The 21996-nt window shown below is 31.0% G+C and overlaps 1 protein-coding gene across 1 annotated transcript; it reads right to left on the bottom strand.

The window, feature by feature from the left end:
- Positions 1–6761: 6761 nt before the first annotated feature.
- LOC120081813 (loganic acid O-methyltransferase-like) lies at positions 6762–11718 on the bottom strand. Its single transcript, XM_039036983.1, has 4 exons — positions 11561–11718; positions 9900–10139; positions 8841–9266; positions 6762–7293 (listed from the first exon to the last, which is right to left on the bottom strand). Exons 1-4 carry the CDS (start codon positions 11678–11680, stop codon positions 6949–6951), a joined length of 1131 nt encoding a protein of 376 aa, XP_038892911.1. The 5' UTR covers positions 11681–11718; the 3' UTR covers positions 6762–6948.
- Between the last annotated feature and the right edge of the window lie 10278 nt (positions 11719–21996).

The following is a 21996-nucleotide window of genomic DNA, read 5'->3' as shown; positions in this document are numbered from 1 at the left end:
TTGGAATTGGGTTGCCAGCCACTTTTTAACATCAATAAGGTATCCTACATCATTTCCAATGAATAGAATATCGTCCATATAAAGTATTAAGAAAGCTATTGTATCATTGATGATCTTCTTGTAAATATAAGACTCAACAACACTTTGGTCAAACAAAAAAGATTTGATCGTAGTATCAAACCTAATATTCCAAAATTTGGATGTTTATTTCAACCCATAACTAAATCGATTCAGTTTTCAAACTTTTTGCTCAGGCACATAAAGATATTCTCTTCAAGATTACCATTCAACAAGGCTATTTTTACATCCATTTTCCATATTTCATAGTCATAATATGTGGCTATGGACAATTGAATTCGTATAGATTTAAGTATAGCAATAAGGGAAAAAGTTTCCTCATAGTCAACCCCTTCCCTTTGGGTATAACTCTTTGCTACGAGTCTAGCTTTGAGGGTCCATACCTTCCCAGCTACATCTCTCTTTCTTTTGTAGATCCATTTACACCCTATGGGTTTAACCCCTTCAGGCAGATCTACAAGATCTCATACTGAATTGAAGTATTTGACTCCATTTCAAGGTCTATGGCTATGATCCATTGGTCCTTGTCTATGTCATTCATTGTCTGCCTATAATACAATGGATCCTCAAGGCAATCATCTGGTATGATGACCTGAGTTTCAGTTAAACCCAATTAATGATCAGGTTGTGCTACAACCCTCCCAAACACTCTCAATGATTGAAAAGGACGAGACTGACTTGAAGTGCTAGTCCCTTCATTAACTCTTAATAAATGACCATCATCACCAACAACAACTTTTGCTCATTCTTTAATAGCTTCATTTAATACTAATTTGCTTCATGGTTTATGATCTCTCATGTGGTCTTCTTCCAAGAATGTAGCGTTGGTCGATACAAACACTTTTTTCTTGTGTATCGAAGAATAAACCTCCTATTGTTTCCTTAAGGTAACTAACAAATTGGCATAATCTTGAACGAAGTTCCAATTTCTTAGGATTGTCACTAGCACATGTGCTGGACAGCCCTAAATTCTGAAGTAGCGCAAACTAGGTTATGCCTCCTCCATAGCTCGAAAGGTGTTTTGAAAACACTCTTTGAGGGAATGTTGTTCAAGATATGAACTGCAGTCTCCACTACATACCCCCAAAACGAGCTAGGCAAATGAGTATAGTTCATCGTAGAACGAACCATATCTAACAAGGTTCTATTTCTCTTTTCCGATACACCATTTTGCTAAGGTGTAATAGGTGCTAAGAGTTGAGATTGGATTCCATGTGAAATCATATAGTCTTGGAATCTTATATCCATGTACTCCCCACCTTGATCAGATTGATGTGTTTTAATAGTCTTACCTAAGAGAGTTTCAACTTCTGCCTTATACTCCTTGAATTTTTCTAGGGCTTCAGATTTATGTTCCATTAGGTATAAGTAACCATATCTCAAATAACAATATATAAAAGAGATAAAGTATGTGTACCCTCATCGAGCTTTTACATTCATTGGACCACAAAGATCCGAATGTATGAGCTCTAAGGGCTCTTTGACTCTATAACCTTTTCCATTAAAAGTTATTTTAGTCATCTTATCCTTAAGACAAGATTCACATGGAGGTAATGAATCATCTTCTTACTCACTTAGAAGTCCATTCTTTTGTCAATCTCCTGATCATATCGAGATTAATGACCTAATCTTAAGTGCCAAAGATAATTATTATTGTTACTTGGAGAAATTCTTTGAGTATTAGTAGTCTGAACAAATATATAGACCATTTTTCAAAATAAACACTTCATTACATGAAAATTTTATGGAATACAACTGTTCAATTAAACAGGAAATAGATAATAAGTTCCTCTTCATTCTAGGAACTATATATAGATTTTCTAAAAATAAAAATCTAATTCCATAAAACAACCTAGCAGCTCCCACTGTACGAGCTATAATGGCGTCTTCAGTTCCAACCTTGAGCGTCATTTCACCCTTAGCAAGTTACTGGAAGAACTAGTTCCCTATAAAGAAGATCAAACATGATCAGTTGCACCTGAATCAAGTTTCTAGGCATTGTGGTCATTTTCTGCTAAACATTTTTCTAAAACAAGTAAATCACATTTACCTTCCTTTTCATTCTTCTTCTCAGCAAGGTATTTTGGGCAGTTTCGCTTCTAATGACCTTCGATATTGTAGTGGAAGCAATTGCCCTTGTTAGCCGCCTTGGCCTTTACCTTACTCTTTCTAGCAGAGGGAGTCTTCCCCTTTCCTCCTTTTTTCTTCTAGACCTTCGTAAGACTAGAAGATAAGGGTACAAACTTAGTTTCTGAGGATGAACCCTTATAGAACTTTTTTGGAATGGGCAACATTTGCCTCTCTTTCTATTGGCCCCTTACTTGCAACTCATTTAGGAGAGTCGTTGTGGTGTATTGGATTTTATTCATAACCACATTGCTACGAAATTGAAGAAAGCTCTTTGGGAGAGATTCCAGAATAAAAGACACCTGACTTTGCTCGTTAATGACTGCCCCGTTCATTTCAACCACATTGAATTGGACCATCAGATCGAAAACATGTCCTCTAACTGATTGGCCTTCCTTCATATGTGCATTATAAACGTATTTGAGGGCCTCGTGTCGGATCTAAATGGATAGTTGTCCAAACATACCCTGGAGGGACTCCATGATCTAACGAGCAGTGAGCATGGTCTCATTTTTCTTGTTGAGCACGTTAGAAAGACTTGTCAGGATATAGACTCGGGTTTTTTATTGGCCTTTTTCCTACAGTCATATGCATCCCTAACATTTAGGGGGGTTAATTACGAGGGGAGACCTGAGGACACTCCTTAGTTAAGATAAACTGTAGATCATCTATAACTAGAACCATATTCAAGTTAGATTTCCACGTCGCATAATTCTCTCCAGTTAGTTTTTCATTTTTAAGTAGAGCGATAATTGAGGAAGACATGCTGAAAAACAAATAAACAAATGACCGTTTTAGCTATCTTTGTCTTAACCCATCACAAAAAATACTCAATCAGTTCAGCAAAAAACAAGCAATCATAGAACCATAAATAAACTATTGATTTGATTTTTGCAACGATATTTCAGAGGTTTAGGAAAACAGCCACCCGAAGGGTGATCAACTATCTCTCCTCTGAATTGAGACTATCTTAGCTAATTACTAATTCCGGAATAACTCTTATTCCTATAGCTCTTAGCTACCATTAGTTTAGTCAAGAATTCATTAACTCTCTTAATTCATCCTGTAAGTATGACCATTTCATTTTCGAATTTCAGAGGTATGCTTCAATAGGCTACCGTTAGAAAAGACAATTGTTGAAAATTAACTTAAGAAATCCCATCTATTTTTGGAGTTTGCGTTGTTCCGAAACCTATGATCAAGCTACCCGAAGGGATGGTCGCTCTAGGATGACACGCAGGCATATCATAAGAATCTCACGATGCAACCTAATGAAGAAGGTCGTAAGATATGTTGACACGTCTCCTTCTCCCACTTACTATGAACATTTCCCTTATTCACCTTGATATTGACCCATGCAAACACTTTCTGAAGGGAGGCCGCACCTAAGGCGACACAAATCGAGCATGGATCTCACGGTGTGAACTCTTAAGAATGTGAGAGCTTAAAAATGATATATCATATGTATTATTTTTCTTCCACTAAAATATTCTAATTATTTTAGAATTTTGTTATACTTTGCTAAATTCCGACTAAAGAATCTATGTAAGTTTATACCTATTACAACTCTTATAATAAATCTTTATACTAAAGTTCTAGGTGTATTAAACCATTTAATTTACCTAGTGACGTTTCATGCGAATAGGACCTCAGTTAATTCAACTCAGGTTCTGATCCAGTTCCCAGTTAGGAGGTGTTACTTAAACGATAAGGACTAGTAGGTGTATGTCATTCTCAACAGCTATTCAAATTAAATACCTCCAGTCTAGACAGAACTGTATCAGTTGAGTTCCCTTATAACCTTAATGTTATTTGTCTTACTTAGTTAATTTTATAACTATTTTAAAAGAAACTAAGTAATTATTCTAATCTAATTAGAAATGTGATCTTAGGTCTAATTAATTTTAAACTATTTAAAATTAATAAAATATTTTTCCTGAGATCCTATGTTTGCATGCAACTCTTTGTTATAGGTTAAAGGTTGCTAATCATTATTTTTATAACTATTACAAATTTTAATGATTAGTCCTATAACATGCTCTCTATGGTTTTAATTAATTAACAATCATATTCGAATTAAAACAAAAACCATATTACATGCATTTCATGTGTATGCTCAATGCATATTGATTTCCAATTAAATATAACACTTATATAATATTTTGAAAATCAAATAAGCATATTCATATTTATTAATAAATATATCTAATAATATTTTCTAATTAATGTCATGCAACATGCTTCTTCAATTTCATATATTTAACATATCAAATACATTAAATAAATCTTAAAATTATAAATCATGCATTACATTATAACACTTATAATATATAAAAAATGCATGAAGATAGATTTAGAGGTTGTTGATAATACAAAAAAAAAACAAATGCATGAAGATAATTAGTGAGGCCTTGCATGTGAGTGTCAATTTTCTAATAGAGGTTGTTGATTACTTTGAAAGGAGTTTTGGTTCTTGGATAACAATGGGAATTTTCTATTCCTACGGATAGTGGGATAGACTGAAGATAATTTTAGAAATAATTAACAAAAGATTCGTTAATGGCATGCTTGTCTTTGAAAATCATACACGAATCTTAGATTTTAACTCTAAGTAGGAAAATTAATCGAGCTTGAGAGAGAGAGTATAATCAATGAACCTCAACTTCAGTAAAGAAAGAAGTACATGTTAATTACCACTAATCGATATTCACTTTAGTTAAAGCTCTTATAAGTATATTAAAATATACATTTGGTCCTAAAATTGGGTACTTATTATCTATTAGATCTTTAAAAAAGCTTAGAAGAGATACTTCTAGTCTTTGGAGATAAAAAGTTGGTTTTTAATGGCATCTTTTGTGTGTTTGTTTGTACTTTTTGTTTTTTAAGCTTTAATGTGTGAGTGAGATTCAAACTTTTAATTTCTTGGTCAATGGCATATGCTTACTCTGTAAGTAACATATGTTACATATATATATAACTTTTGTTTAGCTTTAAACTTTCATCCAATAAACACATAACTTAGTTGATTAAAATATATATCCTCATCCAATATGTTAAATTTAAAGAAAAAAAAACAAACATTTTGAATTTAGTTGTAATTTAATATAGTATCAAAGTATAAATAGTGTCACAATCAGCATAACTCAACAATTAAAAACATATACTCTTTCTTTTTAGAGGTCAGTGATTCAAGTCCCGAGTCTCAATTCTGTGGTACTAGAAAAAGTAATAATATTAAAATATGTTAAATATACATGAAAGACTACATATAACTAATGTCTGAAATGCTTATGTCGATGAAATTATGAAGGTCAGTAGGAATGTCAAAAATTTTATGGAAATTAATGAAAATTGTTTGAGTTATTAAAAGACACAGTAATTATAACTGAATTATACTATAATTTACTATTTTTAATCAACTTCTATGAAAACATGATTTGAAATGTCATGAAAATATCACTTATGCAAAATTATGGAAATAATTAATTAAATTGTATAATTTATTAAATGGACTTTAATTTAATTATGACCATATTAAACTATCATCGATAATTTTAATTTATTATCATATTAAAAAATTTATCAATACTATATATTTAATTAAGGATGATTTTCAAAAATAGAAAAATATGAAAAAAAAATATTTACACAAAATAGAAAAATTTTAATGGTCTTTGATAGAGGCTAAATGAGACTAATAGAAGTCTATTAGTGCCTATTAGTGATGAAAACTGATTTAAGTCTATTAGTCTGTCATTGTCTATCAGTTATTTTTTTTTTAACTATTTCTGTAAATAGTTTGAAATTTTTTTTATATGCGAAAATTTTCCTTTAAAATAAAAATGATTATTTGTGAAAATTTATGGAAATTAGTCAAACATATTTAAATAAGTTAATGAGATCACTTAGACTTATAATTTGTTTAATTTGGCTCGAAATACCTAATTGATCATTTTTAATCATCACATATAAAAAAAGATATGAAATATTGATAATTATCAAAGTGAACTTAGATCAGTAGTATTGACATGATTTCTGTCTCAAGAGGACGGAGGTTGAATCTCCACACACATGTTGTACTAAAAAAAAGTTCAAAATTTGAAGTGAAAAAATAAGGCAAATGACAAAAAGCACCCGTATGGTGGTAGTTGAAATATACATGTTAGAACAAATGAACAAATGTCGTGGAGGAACCATTGCCCTAAAAACAACTACCAAAAACCCACTTATTCAACCAAATGGAGGGCAATGCAAACCTAGTGAAAAGGTTATACTTCCAACACCAACACAATTTGAACTCACATTTAGAATCTCTTGGAATTTAATTTTATACCCTTTAGGCATTGCTAAATTTTTCGATGTGGGACAAAGCTCTCCCACTCCCTTACTTTTTGCAATGGGCCTAAGTCTTAAAGTCATTTTCAACAGTACACCCTATCAAAACTTTTAATTATAAAAATAAAGTTCTCAAACTTATACAAATGCTAAAATCAAACCCTCAAACATACATAGTTATAGAAATTAGACTCATATAACATACTACATAACACACAAACACACAAACACAACTATTATTATAACTTATAATTAGTCAACAAGATGATAGAGGTTTAAACATCACACACATTATTAAAATGGATGATCACCAAAAATCACACTCATCAAAACGATGCCAACCTATTAAACACGAGATTAGAGATTCAAATTTCTATCTCGTGAGAGGGGAAAAGACGTTTTTTCTTTTTATAAACGTTTCAAAACGACAAAGAGTTGAACTTTTTCATGGAGGTTAGAGTTGATTTCCTCATAGTGATATTCAAGTTTTTGGATGACTCTTTCAAATAATTGGTCAATGATATTGAGGTCATGGCCAAAATGTTGGGTGAAGATGCCTTCCATTGCAGCCCTTATATGGTTGATCCATTCTCTAGTGTCAATGGGTCCTTGAAGCCATGTTGTTGGGGCTGTCAGCTCCATTCTTTCAATGCTAAAATTCCCATTTTCTTCTATCAATTGCCTCATTTCTGATGGACAAGTTATGTATATGGGCAAGTTGAAGGAGTCCACTTCAGCTTCACTCACTAGTCCCTGTCATTAATTTCAATTTTATGATTTTTTTTTTTTTTTTTGAAAAAAAAAGAGATAGTAAACATTATAAGTTAGGTTTAGAATACATTTTTAAAGGTAAAAAATAAGTCATTTTGAAAAAAATTAGAATATTTGGCAAGCATTCAAAATACTTTTTCTAAGTGTATTTTAAATAGTTATTATCAAAAAAATTTAAATAAAAATGAATTTTTTGAAAAACATTTTTTTCTCAAGTCAATCTAAACCGACCTTATACAAAGATATGCCCTAATTTAGGCATGTTGGTTATTCGGACTTTTCCTTTTTTATGCATTTTTTAAATGAGAACATTTTCAAAAAAGGATAGTTTCTAGCTATTTTTTTTTCTGAAATATTTGCTAATGATTTCTTATCAAAATATTTAAGATGTGGGCTAAGATACAAAATCTTAAAACATCATCACATGGCCAAAAATTGAAATCAAATATATACTTTATAGAGTAATATATATATATATAAATAATTTAACTTGCTTTCATTTGCTCATAATATGTACAATATCAATTTTACCTCTCTAAAGTTTTTAAAGTATCAAAAAGAAATAATAGAAAAATAACTACTTATGTCTCATTTTTTAAGAGAAGCTTTTGAACTACTTTTTAAAAGTTTTGAAAGCTATGCTAGAATTTTGATGGCATTGTTCTCCTACATGACCTTGTTTTTACCCAAACAAAGTTGCTTTAGAAAAAGAAGAGGAAAAAGAATAATATTGATATTTAGTTCATATTTCAAATTTAGGAAGTTTGGACAAATTTGAACACAAAAAATATCTTTTTTCTTTGGGTTAAACTTTTGATGTTGTTCTATTCAAGTTGTTATAATTTTGTAACAAAACCATTTTATGTATTTGATCTTAATTCTTTTTAGGTTAAAAATATCATTCATGGTCTCTGTACTTTGAAATTTATTCAAATTTTAGTTCATATACCTTCAAATATCTAATTTTAATCTTTATTTTCGAGAAATATTAAATTTAGTCTCCAGTACTATTTATTTATGATTGATTTTAAATTTTTTGTATTTATTAACCTTTTCACTCCATATTTATTAGTTCATGTACTTGGCAAGAAAGTTTATTGTTATTATTTATCCAACTTCGATAAAATCAACTCTAAATGAATATATTAAAAATTTATGATAAATATGTAGACTAAAATTGAACAAACATCAAAATACAACTGATGAAAATCACATTGTTTTTATTTTAAAACCCAACCACTCATTTTTAAGGGAAATTATTTCAAATAGTAAAATTATTGAAAATATTTACAAGATATAGCAAAATTTTAGAACTATCGATGATAGATACTGATAAACTTTTATCAGTATCTATTAATGTCACTAATAGATACTGATAGAAATCTATCAACGTCTATCATTAATAGTTCTATGCTATATGTTTGTAAATATTTTGATTCATTTTTCTATATTTGAAAACAAGTTTTAATGTAATTAATAATGAAAAAAGATTAAAGTATCATCAAAAGAAAAAAAAAAAGATTGATTACCTCTTTTGACATTTCGTTGAGGGTAGAGGCCAAAAGATTATAGAGCAAACCAGATGGTAAGTGAGAAGCTGAAATTCCATCAGGATTTCCTGATGTAATAATCACCATTATCCCTCCTTCCACCATCTCCTCCGCCCTAGCCCTAAGAAACTCTCCCATATCCTTGGCAAACTGTCCTGCATAAGCCGCCGCCACCGTGTCCGGCGCCCCGAGGTAGTGGATATGCCCCTTGTTCCATGCTGGCGACCGCTCATCTCGTACCTCCTCCGGCACCCTTGACAGCCAGTGCACTGCATACGAAGAATGCACAAACTGCACCGACGCCCTCGGGAACAGCCGCTGGTGAAAGGACCCCGCCACGCCTGCTGCAAAATAGTCCCTCTCAACGGGCAACGTCTGAAATAGCGTGTTGAAGTCGTTTGTCACCTGTGTTTTAAGAATATGAATAGAAGATTAAACCGATCGTAACTCAATAGCTTAAACTTTTATAAAGTGACTAGTAATGTAACATGGTATATGAGAGGAAGAGGTTCCAAATTACAGTACTCTTTTTATGAAACATTTTCGGAGGTGTTTGAGATGGTTAGTTAATTATTATAGATGTTTGGTTATAATAGTATGTATTAATATTGTAACAAAGAGAGAAACGGAGGAGGATGTAGAAAATAGTAAACAGTAATAAAAAGAGGTTTGAAATAGTAATATTATAGTTATTTGTAAGTTATTGTAGCCGGAAAATACAACATATGATAATTGGAACGGCAAACATGAAGTGGGCTACCCAAAAACCCACTTTCAATTCAAAATGTATAGCAACTCTTATTCACTTGTGATTTTAGATTGAATGATTATTTAACATATTAATACTTAGCTTTCGGTAAGCTTTTAAATTGAATTATGATTTAATATATATTTAAATGATGCTTTGACATACATTATATTGTAATCAATATTGACAAAAACATTTTTTGTTTCTTAAGCCAATATTTAGAATAAGAGAATAATATGTTGTGACTTATGAAGTTATTTTATTTTTGAGTTTATTAATGATTTAATCACCTGATCGTTGAAGAACACTTGAAATTCAGGCAATATCGAATTAGGCCAGACCGATCGAAATGTTTCTTTCATAGATTTTACGATATGTTGCATCGTCCCAAAGGTGTTCGGTCCGGTCGCACAACCCAAGTCAGCAAGAACAATTGTGTTTGAAGGGGAAGAAGAAGAGAGCTTTCCAATCTCAAACTTCTTTTTAATTTCTTGATCAATTTTTTCTCTTTCAACATTTGCAAATAATCTCTGCAACAAAAGAGAAAAGAAGGAATAATATGATGAATAAACAGCTGCTTCATGCAGGACCTTCAAGTAGATCCAACACTTTGGAAAAAAAAAAAGAATTAAAAAATAATGACACTTGCATTTGCTCCGTACTGAAAATATTGCTGACAAAGCTGTTAAATAAAAGCCACTATGAAAGTACTACTTGCTCTTAATTAGGGTTTCAAAGTATTGGCCAAGTTGTTACTATTCTTTATTAGAAAAAGTTTTCTTTTATTATAAAAGTTTGGTTGAAAATTCGAATTTGTAATCTTTTTAATATAATAATTGTGAAAATGGAGATCCAATCTCTAACCTTTAAGGAAGAGAGTAATACTACTGAGTTAAGTTTACTTTAATCGAACTTTTCACTTTTAATCGGAAGTATTTTTAGAGAAAGTTTGATAGAAAATTTAAATTTGTAATAGTTTTAAAGTACAACAATTGTGAAGATAGGAGATAGGACCACCGATTTCAAGAGAGAAAGTGCATGTCAATTATAACTAAATCAAGTTTACTTTAGTCAAACTTGTCACCTTTTGATCGAAATAATAATATAGCTATGTTAACGTATCGTTTTTTTTTTTTTTTTTTAAATTGGAAAAGTTAAGAGGGGAACAAAACCATTTAAGGAGAATATAATTAAAAAAAGGGGTTATTGCAATGAGTGTTTATAGGTATCTTAGAGTGGGAACAAATTAAAGCTGAGTGGGTTGGCTAGGGTTTGTAGGGTGGAACAAGGTCTAGGTATAGTTATGTTGGAACAGAATCTTAATATTAAATTTAAGGGCTGAGGTTTCAAGGAGAATGAGACCACAATTCAATGGTCCAATGATTTTTATATACATTAAAATGTGTGTTAAAAATGGTTTTTATTTTCCTTTTTTTATTTCTGTTTTGTAATGTAATATAATATAATATTATCCACCTTAAATTTAATCTGGTTTTATATTTTATTCTATCTAATTAGAAATGTCTTTTCTTAATTAAAATTTAAAAATCTTTTCAATTTCTAGTTCTAATATTAAATCGGTAGATTTACATAAACAACTCAAGTTTAGACCTTTGAAGGGGAAAGAACCCCTTTTGAAGAAGAATTTTTCAGTTCATACATAAATAAGTTTTATTGTAGTAAAATTTTCCCTTTAGTCGGTGATTTTCATATAAAACCATATGCTCGAGTAAAATATATTACAAACGTATTAAAAACGAGCGAATTTGGCTAAGATTACAACTCAAGAAAAACTTTCGCATCAATAATATCTCATCTAGAACTTGATAGCGAAACGGGTTTTTGGAGAAAACTGAATAAAAATTTCTATCGGTAGGTTGATGTTAAACTGGAAACAAATAATCAAAACGGATAAAGGACGAAGGAAAGAGATGTAAAAAGGAAAACAAACCTGATAACAGGAGTTGTTAGAGTAACTGTAAATTCCATTGCCTCCATTTGCAGGAAGAGAATCAGAAAACTTGGAAAAAATGGTCACTTTATTGCATGAATCTTGCAATAAGTTAGTCATTTTCAATGGAGGAAGGAGAGAAGGATATGGAAGAAAGCTAAGAGGGATTGAGTTTATATAGAATTTCACAAGGAGAAAATGCACCAATTATTTGTGTTAGTGCATTATTTTGAAGGGGTAAAAGGTTAAGAAATAAAAGGAAAAAAAAAAAAAGCAAATAATTTAAAGGGCAAAAAGAAAAAGGAATAATTATGTATATAATGATAATATAAAATTATTTGGTAAGTGTTTACATCTTTTAGAGTATAAGTGGAGTTGGATTGGAGTGATTTGTTTAACTGAGGTTGGTTTGATAATTGGGAAATTGATATTTTTAACCTAAAAAAGTTTTTACCTTATAAAATTAATCTCGTTTTCAAAAACTACATTTTCTTACTTATTTTAAGTGGAGAGTTCAAGATGGTGAAATTACCATTTTGATCCCTTCTTCAAGTATTGTCCATTTTATCTTTTTCTATTACAACTTTTCAAACGCAATTTCAGTTTTAGATCTTACGAAAAGAATCGTGCGAATTTCTCGTAAGGATTTGAAAAATTTTTGGTAAATAGATGTTCTTATGTGAAGTTTCCTTAAGAATTGAAAATTTGGGAGAAATTCACTAAATTTCAATTCTTACTGAAAATTTGTGAGGTTTATTTCCTACCTAAAAATAGAAAATTAAAAATTAAAAACTTAAAAAAAAAAAAAAACTATCCTCTTACGACAATATTCGTAAATTTAAAGTTTAAAATAATTAACTTAAACTCACCGGAAAAAAATTAGAATTGAAATGTTAAAAAAGATAAAAGTTTTTTTAATATTGACTATAATTTATATTAGATTTAAAAAAAAAAACTTTCTGTTGATTTTCTCGTAAGTCTTACTTGAAAAATGGGAAGAAAGCATAAAGTAGTTTCTTTTCTTTTTTTTAGTTGTAATAATTAAAATTAAAATTAGTAATTAATTATTAGAAAAAAAAAAAAAAACTATTTTGTCCATTTTCCTGGAAAGACTTATCGGGCAAATGGACAGAAAGCATAAAGTTTTTTTTTTTTTTTTTTCCCTCTCTCTTTTAAACATTTTAACAATTAGTTATTAATTTTAATAATTAAAAAAATTAAAAAACAAAAAACACAAAACAAAAACCAACTTTATGCCTTCTGCCCATTTTTCCTGTAAGACTTACTGGGAAGATGGACAAAATAGTTTTTTTTTTTTTTTTTTTTTAATTTTTACTTCTAATATAAATTATAATCAATATTGAAAAAAAAAATTACACTTTCTTTCCAATAAGTAAGAAATGTTGTGTTTTTTTTTAAATAATAATTAGTATTAACAAATTCTAGTTCCCCTAAGTTTTAATTTAGTTTTTTTTACCAATTCCAATTCCAATATTTTCCAGTGTGAGTTTAAGTTGGTTATTTTAAACTTAAAACTTATGGAAATTTGTGTAAGTCTTTTTTTTAAGTTAAAATTTTTTATTTACCCTTCTACGTTTTAAGTTTAAGAAAATATCACAAAATTTTCATAAGCATTGAAATTTAGTGAATTTCCCCCAAATTCTCAATTCTTAAGAAAAATTTAACGTAAGAACTTTTTTTTTTTTACCTGAAAATTTTCAAATCCTTACGAAAAATCGCAACAGTTTTTTCTGTAAATTCTAAAATTGAATTTGGGTTTAAAAAGTTGTAATAGAAAAAGGTAAAGTGGAAAACACTTGATAAGAGACAAAATGGTATTTTCACCATGTGAGACCTTCACTTAAAATCTCAAAAAGTAAGAAAGAGGCTAGAAAAAATCGTTTTAAAAAGAATGTTAAATTAAAAACTTCTTTAGGTTAAAAATAACAATTTCTCTTGATGATTAGAGGACATGTTTGGATCGATTTTCTCTGTACTTAACTTTTTTAGGTAGAAATTTTCTTTATTAAACATCTAGATTCCATTTAGTAACAATTTGATTTTAGATTTTAATTTTTGAAAACTAAGCATACAAACACATATTCTAACTCTGAATTTCTTATTTTGTTATCTACTTTTTACCAATGTTTTTGAAAACTAAAAAAAATAGCCTTTAAAAGTTTGATTTTTGTTTTGAAATTTTGGCTAAGAATTTAACTCTTGTACTTCAGAAATACGCAAATCAATGTAAGAAACAAAGAGGAAACATACTTAATTTTGAAAAATCAAACACAAAAAAAGGTCACCTTTGATAATCATTTGGTTTTTAATTTTACAAATACTATGCATGTTTGGCAATTGTTTTGCATGTTTGGTAACTATTTTTATTTTTTATTTTTTTTAAAAAAAACCAAAAATATGTTTGGTAATTACATTTAGTTTTTTGTTTTTGTTTTTTTAATTTGGAAAACTAAAGTCACGATTGATTATTGTGTTTTTGCTTTTTGTTTTTAAAAATTCAAATATGTTTGGATGACTTTTCTAGTTTTATATTTTTTTTATAAAAATAAAATCAAACTTCTTTTCAATATTTTTCATCTAATTTTAAATAATTAAAAGATAATACCCTTATTTTTTTTGAAAAAAAAATCATATCGATAAAACGGTAACAATATTTTTAACTGCACTAATTAATTATAAATAAAATGAAGAAAAAAATCAAAATAAACATATCAACAAAATACAATAAAATAATTTTATTTTTATAAGAGAAATTTATAGGACAATAAGGAAATGATGAAATCAATTAATTTGATCCCAATAAATTCATATTATTTTGTTTCTTTTATTGTGCTCAAGGTGTCATAAACAAATGGTCTCCCAAGATAAGATAGATTAGAACTTGTGAATAAAACACTTCAATAACAAGATTGAAACCAACACTACAGTGTGTGAGTAATTGTATACAAAAGAGATAAAAATTGGGTAGATGAAATTATGTCAATTCTTTATGTCGGGGAGATGAAATTAGGTCAATTCTTAATGTTTTTGAGTGCTTTTAAACTCATAAAAAATGAAATATTTGAATAAAAATTAAAGTAAAAATTGATGTGTAGATGACACAGGATCATGTGGACCGTTGGAGAACAAAGGAATTTCAATACATTTTATTCAAAAGGTTTTATATAATATTTCAAGGGAAATTGCAATGAGTGACAATTTGAATATGTTATTTTGTAGGTGTATCATCCATATTTGATAATTTGTAAATATGCCAAAAACTTCAAATATGAATTTTAAATTATTTTTTATTCCATACTTGCCCTAAACAGTCAATTGATAGAGAGAGAAAATTGGTGACCAACAACTGGACGTGTTTTGATGGGGTAAGTAGTAGGCAATGGCAAATGGTGTGGAGCAGTGCTAGTTGGTGAAAGAGACATGTTGGAGGTGATTGAACATACACATGCACAAAGGAAGCAACTTAGATCTAAAGCACTCTAATTTGGTTAATTAATAGGAAATAAGCATGCAATTTCAAAACTAAAATAGAGTTAGAATATAAAACCTTTGTAGCCCAAATTCCTCCATGGTTATGATCAATTCTTCTCACGATTAGTTCGTAGACCACTACGAGAGTCTTCCCGACTATTTTTCAACCTTAGATCGAGATGGTGGGATCTGGTGAGTGACAAAATTTGTAGAGAAAATGTGTAAAGGTTTAAGAGAGATTAGGGTTAGGATTCTTCAAAAAACTCAAGATTTTCCACTTTTTTCCAAGAAGATTAAACTTCATAGAACCATTCTATTTACAAGCAAAACGTGCAAATTATGTACAGTTGTGTGTTAATGAAAATTTGACACTCAAAATTTCATTAACTTTAAATGGGATTAGTGGATTAAAGTGGGATGAATACCTAGCACAAATATTTTAATCAAAATCACAAAAATTGGATTTTCCCATTAATTTGGTCAAATAGTCAAACTTTGACTTTTAAAGTCTATAGTCAACATTTTGACTTTATCTCAAGTTTGACCTAGTCATCAATTTTGATTTTTATTCCAATTTGACCTAGTCAACAATTTTGTCTTTCAATCCTTGACTTCTTTAAATTTAAAATTAATTTAAACAATTTAATTGATTTAAAACTACACTAATCCTGATCAATTCTTATTGACCGTTTTTTAATCCCTATTTAGAAAATTATGATATTCAAATCTTATTTAAATATCTTTTTCTCTTTCTATATGCATGTTTAATTCATAATTAAACATTAGGTTAAATACATCGAACATATTTAACACCTTACTCTAAAAACCGAATTCGAAAACTTTGAACTCGTTCGTCACACTATTCTAAGATTTAGTTCGATATAAGCTAGTAGGATAACTTAATGGACCTGTAGATCATGAGCTCCAACGATCCGAGATTAACCAGCTAAACTCTTTAACCTAGTTAACCAATATTCATTAACTCTCGGGACACTCCATTATAGCCCAATAGTTACACTCTCTCCAATATAGATATATTTCTGTCCACTCAATATAACCATAATCAGTAAGTCGATCCTTCATAGGTCGTTCGTAAACACGGTTGGGTCAAATATCTGTTTTACCCCGTAATTACCTCTTGTTCCTTAATTCTTACTGATTTTCTAATGAACAATTGGTTTGTGATCCAATCACTAAACTAAGTCCCTCTCAGGCCAATGAGAGGGTGGGGCTCCTTGTTTAAGACTTGAAGTCAACACTTAAGGAAACAACCTCTCTACTATCTCTAAAAGAAGGTAGGAGTGAATTATATCTCACACCATATGTCCCCAACTATCTACTCAATTTTACCTCTAAAATGAAGGCATATTGAGTAGTCGCTAATGAGCCACACTCATCCATGCAGATCTAAGGATAATCCCGAATAAACAGAAGTTCATAGTTAGCTCAAGATTAAGGTCAAGTTACCTAGGTTATCATATTGAAATAGTCAGTCTTAAACAGTAAACAGTGTTATAAAGTAAGAGTGACTTATTTCTTGGTCCGATCTTATACAGACTCTTTGCATAGGACGCCCTCACTCACATATCTCCACACGAACGATTCAGGATCACATCGTTTGTACTAAATACAAAATGAGCCGCATTCGATAGTGTCTTCAGAATAAGGTATCAAGCCTTATCCGTATACTATAGATCATTTTGGCTATTTACTCGAACTTTATCCACTTTTATGTCTATAAATAAAGTCCAAGTATTCATGTTATAGCCATGGATCTTAGTTTATTGGATTTTAGGTTTTTTAAAACGAAATATGCAATTCACACATTCAATAACAGCTTTATTGAATAAACCTCAGTAACATCTTTATTGGATGAGGCACTCTCAACTCTTGAGAAAGATGCATCTAACCAATTCTAACAACTCTTGTTGTAGGACGAGCTTAATCAATAACTCTTGTTGACTTTTTGTAACTTCTATAGAAACTTGACGCAATACTAGCTTATCACAAGGTTGATGATCTCTCACATGATTTTCTTCTAGAAAAGTAGTATTTGTTGATATAAATACTTTATTTTCTTCTAGATTGAAGAAGTATTCAGCTTTTGGATTGAATAGGCATACTTTTGACCGACGTTTCAATTCTCTAGGGTTTTGTACCAACACATGTGTCGGTTGTCTCCAAATTCTGAAATAACGTAAACAACCTTTATGTGTCATAAATAACTTTTACGTCCTCTCCATAACTCATATGGAGTTTCAGAAACACCATTAATGGAAATTATGTTAAAAAAGTATATAGCAGTCTTTACTGCATATCCCCAAAACAAATTAAGCAACTGAGGATAACTCATTTATCAACCGAACCATGTCTAACAGGGTTATGTTTCTTCTTCCTGATACATTGTTCTGCTGAGGTGCCAGTTGTAGAGAGTTGTGACTAGATTCCATGTTCTATCAAATAGTCTTGGAATCTCAGGTCTAGATACTCTCAACCTCGATCTGATCGAAGTATCTTAATCATTTTACCTAACTAGTTCTCAACCTCTTCCTTATATTCCTTGAACTTTTCAAGGACTCCAGACTTATGATGTATTGGGTAAATATAACCGTACTTTGGATAGTCATCTAATGAAATATTCATACCCTCATCGTGCTTTGACATTTAATGCACGAGTTCTAAGTGTTCTTTGGCCCTTAGACCTTTTTCTAGTAAAAGATTGTTTGGTTAACTTACCTTCAGGACAAGACTCACATGGAGGTAAAGAGTTCTCTTCTAACTGACTTAGATGATCACTCTTAACCAATCTTTCAATCCCATTGAGATCATTGTGGCCAAGTCTTAGGTGCCAAAGATGTGTACTTGAAGAAACTTTTTGGCTTTTGTTTTTGTGTCTCAATTGTTTTAAACATCTTGATATTTAAAATAGTCTTTACTTTGGTTGGTTTTAACATATAAGTTGTTTTCTAGTTTTGTAGAACAAATAAGAATACCTTTTTTGCTAATGAACACTTCATTTATGTCAAAAGATACTTTGTACAATCGTTCTAACAAGATATAGATATAAAAAAAAATTCCATTTCAGAAACAAAATGTACATTATCCAACATAATGGATCTATCTCTAGATAACAACTTCATAAACTTCCACTGTTTTTGTTGAGACGACATTTCCTGTTCATAACTGTGATAATCAACATAGATAGACATAAAAGATGTAGGCGAAAGAAGAAATTAAGGAAGAAGTAGAAAAAAATATATCGGGTTTATTCACATTCACTCCATAAATCTAAATAAGTAAAAAAACTTAATCCCCATTTTTTATTTATTCCTAAAATTGCTACAAAATCACCCCATTGATAAAGTAATGTACAAATTTTACCCGAACTTTCTAAGACTTATACAAGACCGTTACTTCATACATGCATAAACCTCAAAACGACTCTCTCACAAATTTAAAAAAAAAAACAAACGAATTTATTTACATAAATACTTTTGTAACATCCAAATAACTAGAAAATATTTAGAAATAAATTTCAAGAAGTCTGATAAATAAAAATTTCAACCATGAAACTCTAAATTCTCACATAAAGACTGAAATTTCAAAACACTAAAGCATTAAAACGTGAGCAGAAGCATTTCTTTGGTCCCAATGGCACGGCCACGGATTCCTTCTGTCACTCGCTGGTACGTCCTTGCTCTTACCTGAAAAATATAATGTAAGAAAGGATGAGTATAAAATACTCAATAAGTAACCCCAACTCCAGGGTCAGGCTAAGCATTTATGTCCAATAAATGCTACAAGAACTGAAACTCTATAATAGTAGGACCAAAATATTTCTATTAACTGGCTCACTCTTTTACCTTTCCCTTAGACTGCGCCACTTTCACACACATCAGGTTTGATGTATATCACTTTCATATACATTAAACCCTCTAGGAATACATCACTTTCATACACCTCAGGTCTTCTCTATGAATGCAAGGATGTGCACCTCTTTCGTACATATGGTTATGTATACACCTTTTTCATATACACATAACCCATTGAGCATGCACCTCTTTCATACACCTCAACCTCCTCTAGGTATGCGTCACTTTAATACATACATGCTTTAGTACATCTCTTTCAAGCACTAGTGCTCCTAGACATGCATCACTTTCATGCACTCAAATAAATCAAATGTTGGAAAGGAAAAGAGATCGCATCCAAGATCATATTACATGTAACATTTACCTGTTCATGAGTCCAATAGAATCTTGTAAATAATATCATGTGAATCAGTCTAGACAAGTACGTGTAATCTTGTAAAAATGAACCGACCCTAGTACATCTCTTTCATGCAGTAGACTCTTTAAAACATTCACATAATGGATCATTCATAATTTCATGGTAAATCGCATGACCATACATTCATAGATCCAAAAACAAATCTCATGAAAACATGTACATCAACATATATCTAATCTCCGTCTAGCGCTATGGAATTTCAGTGGTAGTGTCACTTATCTCATAATTTAGGCCCAAGCTCAAGCATTCTGCTAATATGCCTCGTAAAAATTCTAAATCGTGCTCATACATATAACATGCTCCAAACATATTATCACATGCTCATATATTCTTTCTAAACAATTCATTCAATCTCAGAACCAACAAAATTATCCTTAATTTTATCGCCCAGCACAAAAGCAGTTCCAGTAGTAAGATTACTTACCTTGAGTCGAAATTCCAAGACTAGCTTAAGCAATCAAACACTAGCAGCACTCAACTTAACGTTCCCAAACTATGTCGAAAACGCCAATAAAATCGACCCACTAAACAGCAAATAAATTCCACACCAACTTCAATCCCGAAGCCATATCCAACAAGAATAGTGACGAAGGAAAGAAAACCTATGCGGCAGATCAGAGGCGGCAGATGAGCGGCACACTCAGATCTGGCAGACGACACGACGGTTGGTTGGAGGCAAGTGGCGGCGCTGTCAACGGTGAGGCGTCGTGCTGCTGGGCGAAGGGCGGGGAGGAAAAATCTCAGATGATGGGGGTTCTTCGTGAAGATAAACGAGAGAGAGAGAGAANTGAAGGAGAGAGAGGGAGGGAAGAGATAAATTCATGTGAATTTAATTCAAATGAATTTAATACTCCAATTTTAAGACCACATGACATAAATTCATGTAAATTTAATTCAATATGATGAATACATGGGATGTTACATTCTTTCCATCTATAACGATTCGACAATACATAATTTTGAATTTAATTTTGACAATAACTCAAAATCCATCTGTAACCATCCATCTCTTAATTCCAATTCAAAATTAACTACTTCCTCTCCAAATTGAATTTAATTTTGATAATAACTCTAAATTAAATTCATATAACTCCAATTAATTCTAAAATAATTAAAGTAGAATTAATGTACCAAATTAATTGAATCTCAAACTTCACATTCATTTATCAAATTTTCCTCAAATAAATTTCAACATTCTCAAATTTAGTTTCAACATTTAATTAACAAAATAACACCCAGACAATTTTAAATTGAATTATCTTAACCCAAAATTCAATTGTTACCTCAATACTCAAAATAACACCCAAATAATTTAAGGTAATTAATTTAAAATACCAAAAAAAAATTGGGTTGTTACATTCTTTCCTCCATAAGAGACTTTCGTCTTGGAAATTTCAAGTCCTTATAGGGCTCGCTATACTTGTCCTTATCTCATTCTCAAGTTTCCAAATTGCTTATTTAGACTGATAATTCTGAGACAGTTTCATATTACTATTTAAATCTTAAAACAGTCACATACCATCGATTAGCCCCTCCTATGAAGGCATCTGAATATCTCACTTAAATGAGATTCTTGAGGTCCTCGAATACTATAGAGCATTTATCAATTCAAAATACATCACCATAACCTCATAATAGCTATAACCACTTTTTTTTTTTCTTTTGACAACTTCTAAGATAAAAACCTTCATGATCTATACATCTGTATTGGGAATATCCACTTTCCGTATAGAAACAGTCTGAACCAATATGGTTCTCAACCATCCAATCTATGACTAAATAACTTTAAACTTTACATGTTCGAAACTACCAAGGTTACAACTATGTTCCATTATGCCAACAAACCTAACATTCCCTATTCTTTCCATGTACCAAAACAATAACTTTGTATAAGACAAACGGAGCAAACATGGCCTTTCATACTATCTTAGCATCTTTTAAAAACTGAAGGTACGAAAGAATGCAAGGAAACATAAACTCGAACAACCCTAGGGTGTTAGGACCTAGAATGAGAAGTGCACCTTTCACCACAGTGTCTGACCTCTCCGTCTCATGTCAAGTGGTGGCTTTACTCCTATTCCGTTGTTGCTATCCACTTGAATCCCCTTGATCTGAGCCCGAAGGCTGGTCCCTACCATCTGTAGAGCTTCTAATAGGGCACCTATATGCCATATGCCCTTTTTGTCCACAACGATAACACACCCCTGCTCTGGCTAAGCAACGACCCCAGTGACGCTTTCCACATGACTTATAGACTGACTTTTCCACTTAATAGCTACAGGTTAAAGGCCTTGTTGCCCTTAATGTCGTGGAGTTCTATATGTGCTTCAACTTTTTTTCTGAGGCTCAGAAGTCTTCTGCTTTGCTTTTCTTTCATGCCCCAGAGAGGTCCTTATTCCCAACGATTTCCTATACTCATTCCCTTCCTGGGAATCAGCATTGATCCTCACGACTGCCTGCAGTGCCACAGCATAAGTCTTGAGATCAAGGGCATGCAAAATACCTCGCATTCCGCCCCTCATACCCTGAACGAACCTTTCTATCCTCGCTACCTCGGTGGCTACTAGCTCTAGAGCAAAGTGGGACAACTTGTCAAAATCTTGCTCATATTCTTCTACTGACATAACCCCTTGCTTCAAATTTAGGAATTTCGC

Source organism: Benincasa hispida, chromosome 7 (genome assembly GCF_009727055.1).
Source record: "Benincasa hispida cultivar B227 chromosome 7, ASM972705v1, whole genome shotgun sequence".
NCBI classification, from domain to species: Eukaryota; Viridiplantae; Streptophyta; class Magnoliopsida; order Cucurbitales; family Cucurbitaceae; genus Benincasa; species Benincasa hispida.
The sequence above is the reverse complement of the archived record's forward strand: the minus strand, read 5'-3'. Positions and strand labels throughout refer to the sequence as shown.